The 6,144-nt window shown below is 48.4% G+C and overlaps 1 protein-coding gene across 1 annotated transcript; it reads left to right on the top strand.

Moving 5' to 3' along the window:
* The first annotated feature begins 1,875 nt into the window (after positions 1–1,875).
* On the top strand, positions 1,876–3,780 carry LOC119297498. Its single transcript, XM_037575266.1, has 2 exons — positions 1,876–2,209; positions 2,860–3,780. Exons 1-2 carry the CDS (start codon positions 2,150–2,152, stop codon positions 3,631–3,633), a joined length of 834 nt encoding a protein of 277 aa, XP_037431163.1. The 5' UTR covers positions 1,876–2,149; the 3' UTR covers positions 3,634–3,780.
* The last annotated feature ends 2,364 nt before the right edge of the window (positions 3,781–6,144 follow it).

Consider the following 6,144-nt stretch of genomic DNA (forward strand, 5'->3'; position numbering starts at 1 on the left):
GGGGAGGGGGGCTGGCTGCGGTGGAGACTAGGGTTCCCCCTCGGTTGCGCGCGGGGCGACGCGAGGGGGGAAGGGGGCGCTCCTATTTGGCAAGGTATCATGAAAGGCCTAGATTTGTACCGCTCTATTACCAAGGTTCTGCTAGGGGGTGGCTCTACCATGGCTTTTTAGTCTCATTTGTGGCTTCCTCTATCTCATACCGCCCTTGCTCAGCAATTCCCTGCTCTTTACACCCACTCCAACATGAAAACTATCCGTGGCTAGGGTTTTGGCAACGCGCAACCTTACTTTAGACCTTGCCCCTAGGTTGTCATTCACGGCTACTTGCAAGCTTATTTCTTTGCCCACTACTTTGGCCTTGGTAAACTTGAATTTGCAGGTTGCAGACAGAAGGATTTTGAGGGACCTAGGTAAACCGCTAACCACTAAAATTGCATACAAGGCAGTCTGGCAGTGAACACCGGGAGATCACCTGGCTCCGGCCATTTGGAGGAACTACGTCCCGAATAAATGCAGAATATTCATAGCTCGCCCACAAAGATCGCCTTTTTACCAATGAAAGGCGATTCTACAGAAACATCGTCACTTCGGACACCTCCCCCCTTTTGCAGCCAGACTGAATCTATTGTTCATCTGCTATTTCATTGCCCCCAACTAAACCCTCTCTGGGAGGAGATAACTAGTCTATGTCATGTTACACCTCTGGGGCTGCTTCACACCTGGGATATGTGTATTTGACAAACAAAACCTGCTCCACGGTGCTCATGTCCCTATTATGGAGCATCTGGAAATGGCGGAATGTCATGGTTTTTCGCTCCGAGCACCAGGTTCTACACTCCATCGCTAGAGCCACAGAAAACAACCTGAATCTGTGGGCTCATCGCTGCAGAAATATTCAGAAAAAAGCTTTGCTAAATGACTGGGCCTCTATGTTATTCCACCTTGCTGAGAGATTATAGTCTTTTTTTTACTATGCTTTGTAATTTCTTCTTTGTTCCTCCCCACCTATAACTCTGCTCTCTTGTAGTGGCTTCTTTGGTTTGGTAATAAAGATTCAGGCAGGCGTAAGCCCGCCGTTGACCCGTAAAGAAAATAATGAACATCAACCTAAAGTTTTTTTTTGACGAAACTCAGGAGTGCTGAGAAATTTATGATTATTCTATTCGTGTTTTAGGTTGATGATTTTTTGAACCAATTTTTATTTTTATTTTTTCTTTTTGCAGAAGAGAAAGGAACTTTCAGGATCAGCAGTATGCCAGAAAGCTTCTTTTGATTCACTGATGCCCGTTCCTTTATCAACACTTCCAGGCTCCGAGGATGAGATCAAGCAAGGTCAGGGACCTATTAGAAGCATGAAGGTTATTTTCCCTAGTCCCCAGTATCCTAGATATATATGTCTATTTGTGATGTTTCCTAATTCCAGTTGAACATTGGCAGGGCACCGACTTCATCAGTGGGCATCATGGAGACACCTGTGGTGAAAATTTTCAAGCCTCAATCCCTTCTGTTCCTGAACACAGAATGATCGAGCCTCACCTTGGAGAGCTGGAGCAAATTGATAGCGCTACTGGTGTGAATTCCAAGCCAAAATTTGACGGCAAGTTTCAAACTAATGTGATTTTAGATATTAGTAATTATGTTAATGCATGGTATAAAATTGAGACATCCAATAATTCAATTAAACTGATAACTCTTTATCAAGTTTTGCTCGGTCATGTGCCTTTTCAGTTTTCATATATCATCATCAGTAGCCTGCTTAGGTATAGTTGAATTGCATGCCTATTTCCAATGGGACTATATACACTGTGAGTTAACCCTGACACGACATCTGCTTCAGGTCCACCAGAGATGGCTGTTCCCCCTCTATTGCCTCAAAGCCCATTTCAACCATACAATTTATCAGAAAATGGGCAGGAAGAATATTCAGGAACAAAGTTAGCTTAGTTTCTCATCTGTGTGTTTGAAGATTATCTGGAAACATGAGGCCAGAGGGCACTGAAGAAAGACACTTTTGTGCTAACCAACTTCGCTTCTAAGTGATTGGCCTTAAAGCATTAATCCTATGTCTTGTGTTTGAAGCACCTAATGCTTAGTTTATTTGTGCCAGGATGGATTGCTGGATCATATAGATAATCTTTATGATGATGAAATGAGATCATCTGGAAACATAAGCACCGAAGTCAATAGTTGGCTGTCTGTGTTTGAACAGGTCAGTGCCTTCTAAGCTGCAGTCACATTTTCAAGTTTGATTATTTTTCAAAAGATTAAATAAACATGACCTGGATATTGTGGTGTGCATGTGGGATTTTAAATCGGTCTGTATGGACTATTCGGTCCTGCATAGCAGAGGATCGATTTGACCATACTTAGTTCGGTCCTGTAGTTTTGCAAACCGGTTTTTATTCCGTCTTTTCGGGTTCGGTTTTGGGTCTTCATTTTTTATACCCGGGGTGACCCGCCACAGCTTTACAAATTTTTGGGCAGCCGCTAGTGGCGCTGGAAATATGCAGCAGCAGCTAAAATTCGAGGTTGCCCCAAAAATTTTCATCACAAAATAGAGATGTGTCATCTGTTGTAACTGGTTTTTTGGCCCCAAAAGACAATTTTTTGCACCGCCGCTGTTTTACCTCATTTGTTGGAGATGCTCTTAATTAATGTAATAAGGTGTTATGTTTGCGCTTTGCGGTGGTTGCAGGGTATTTGGGGTTGCTTCATGCAATATTTGTAGACTATATGCCCGGATTTATAAGATTATACATACAACTACAGCTTTGAAATAATGACTTCTTTTTCTCTTTTATACTGCTGAGTGCTGAATTGACTATTGGCGACGCTGATCCCATCATTTGCTGGATGCAGGGAATACATCCACGAGTCATGAGCGATGACGAGCTGTCAGGTGATGGATGGTTGTTATTTCTGCGGATTGCCATCAGCCACCTGGGTGGACTTTCCCAACCAAGGTTTCTGGAAGAGCAGATCACCTATCAGGATCAGGTTACTGGGCATCGAGTATGGATCAAGCTACAGCAACACTCTGGCTGGTCGGTTAAACTGGAAGCTACGCGGCACTGCCTCTTTGAGGCCCTGCAGGATGCGGCGATGCTGGCCGTTATTACCATGAGGCAGCATTTCCCTTGCGAGTTCGCAGGCACTCCGTTTGAAGTTCTGCCTGTGGCGCCTGGGCAGAGGGGCAGGCGGCTAGATGATGGTGCCGCGGTCGTCCGCGGCAGTGCTGTAGCTTCTGCTTTTATTGGCCTCGATCACGATGATGTCCAACCTCTTCTCGTGGTCAGCTTCATGTCCCTTTTCCATGAGCGTTCCGAGTCTTTGCTACGTCTGAGGGAGCACGCGTTGAAGGAGCGGTTGCTGATCGCGGAGATAGAGAAGATGTTGGAAGAGCACGATGGTTCCCCAACCCGAACTCAGGAGTTGGATCAAAGAATTGCGGAGCTGAAAAGGAGGGCTGGAGAGATGCATGGACTTCCTGCCCATGCTGTCAAAGGATACATCGGTTGGTCTGTGTTCGTCTCTAACGAGGCGCAGCAGGAGATGAAGCCATTGGAGGATGGAAATGAGGTACCACCTGCAATTGCAAGCTCCGCAGCAGTATCAGCCAGGGCCAGGTTGTGAGTGATATGCATGCATTGCACCATTTTATATTCATCAATAATGATGGTTACAATCCAACCAACCTGTGTTGTTGTAATTCATGTACTGGTTTTGGACTTGGATGGTGTGATTTAGGGACCCGGACGTGGCGCCGTGAACTCATGTTGTTGTAATCTCAGACCCCTGCTTGTGTTGTAAACTGATGTATGTGCAAAACCTAAATGGGCTGTCTGTGACACCCTACAATATATGGTTGCTGTTGAGACATATATGGCAAATGGTGAATGGTGATGAAATTAATTAGCTGTTTGCGTTCAAACGCATAAGATAATTTGTCTACATGTAATCATGTATACCTCGGCATGTTTGTCTTACATGATTTGCATCGAATTTGCATTCAGTGTTCTAGTTACAGAATGTTTTACTGAAGTTGCTCAATGTACAGCGTCACACTCGGACGGAAACCTTCATGTCGAAGTCATCTCCATCTGCTGATGCCTGTATATGTTTTCCTTGGTTAACTCCTTAGAATTGTTGATACTGTCCTATGCCAGGTACGCCCAAGGAATTAACATACTTGTAGATTTCTTTTATTGTGTCCATGTGACGGAAGCTCTGCTGCCTTCTCTCGCCGTTGGGAAATATTACTATTCTCTGCACTAAAACCAGCATATAATGTTAAATGGTCTATACCATCTTATGTGGAAGCAGATGTCAATGCTTAAGTGGGAATGTGGGATCAGACCCTCTGTCCAAAAAACAAAAAGTAGGATCAGAGACATATCCGGCTGCACATGCACCTAGGGGAAGCCTTCCAGGCCCACGATCACATCCCACCGAGGGTCCACACCTGGGCGAGCAAGTGTCTTGAACAGGTACCCCTCCAACCCGGCCTGAGAATGGAAGGCGCCTGGATTCCGACGCAAGGCAAAGTCCAAGACATATGAAACCACCATCAACCGAATTAGTAGCTCAACACTATGCAATCTTGTAATGAGCGAAGCAACATCAACAGCCGCCATCATGGGTTGCGACTCAGAGAGTGGTGGTGTCTATGGCCTGATTTGACATAAGTCATGTGGCACTGAAGCCTTCCGTAGTTATGTGGTTTGCATCGGTGTTATTACCTTACCTATCACTCCATACAAAACCGAAAATTAATACCAAAAACATTAACTTTCAATCAATTACCAGAAGGTTGTTTTATTGTAATAGACGCCGACATGCCACAGGAGGTGAAGTGGTTTACTGACGTACGTAAAACATGGCTTGGCTCATAACATATTTCTTTTGGGAAGGAAAATTACATGCAATGATGGTGTTGAGCCTTAACACAAAGTTGTCCAAAATCCCTAATTAGGAAATAGTGTTTGGGCCTGCTTGCGATCGAGCCTTAACACAAAGTTGTCTGAAAACGGACGCGGCGATTCGGCTCCCGTGCTCAGATGCTCCCATAATCCTCGTCGTCCACCTGAGTCTTGGGATCTGAATTTTTTTTTTTTACCGAAATAGGCTTACGCCCCGCTATATTGATATAGCAACCACCCGATACAACAATCCGATCCACGCTGGGGCAAACAGCACAAGCACGCCCAAAAGAAATAACAAGAGAAATAAGAGAAGAAATGCCAACAACGCCGGATCGACGAAAGCTACGGCACACCGCGATCGTTGCGCCCACCGAAGATAACCACCATGCTCCAAAGCCACCGAGTTGCCGTGTACCAAGCACCACCTTCAAGAAGGAATGCGACGATGACGACGCTGTTGCCCGGACGAGTCCTAGGATTTCTCCCGGTACACGGAGGGTAGAGGGGGGAGAGGGGCACCCGACGCCCTTCAAGAAGGATGGTGGCGCCCGCAGGCGTCACCGCGTTGGTGCCGGCAAGACCCGACATGGATTTCTCCCGACCTCTCGCGCCCACCACCCAGGACCAACCTTCGGCTCCACCACACCCGCCGCCCACCAACATGCGCCAACAGTCGCGAGGACACCGCCGTCGTCTCACCACGGCCAACGAAGCGAGGCCGGCCGGATCCAAACGAGACACCCGAAGACAAAGACCGGCAGCACCGCAGCCACGAGGGAGGGAACAACCTCCACCGGCTTAGGCGGTAGCAGACCGGGCATAGCAGCAGAGGCACACCAGACCCCCTGTCCGGCCAGGCCCTGCGTGGGCCCGTGAAGCTTCGCCGCCGTGCTGCAGCAGTCGCGGCACAGCAGCCGCCGTCCCTGTCGCGAGGAGCTCGCCGGAAACCACCGGAGAACAGCCCACTGCGGCCACCAGCAGGCCCGCCCCGACCCAGATCGGGCCCGTAGGGCCTAGATCTGGGCCAGCCGAGCGCCGCCGGCCGCCGCAGGCCATGGGCCGTCACCGCCGCCAAGGGGCAACGCCTCCGCATCGCCGCCGTCCAGATCCGCGCCGGAACGCCGCCGGCCGAAGGGCTCCGCCGCCAGGACCGCTCACCCGAGCCGGGGTCCAGCGACGGGTGAAGAAGGAGGGCCGCCACCGCCGGACTGCGGGGCGCCGC

Source organism: Triticum dicoccoides, chromosome 5A (assembly GCF_002162155.2).
Source record: "Triticum dicoccoides isolate Atlit2015 ecotype Zavitan chromosome 5A, WEW_v2.0, whole genome shotgun sequence".
NCBI classification, from domain to species: domain Eukaryota; kingdom Viridiplantae; phylum Streptophyta; class Magnoliopsida; order Poales; family Poaceae; genus Triticum; species Triticum dicoccoides.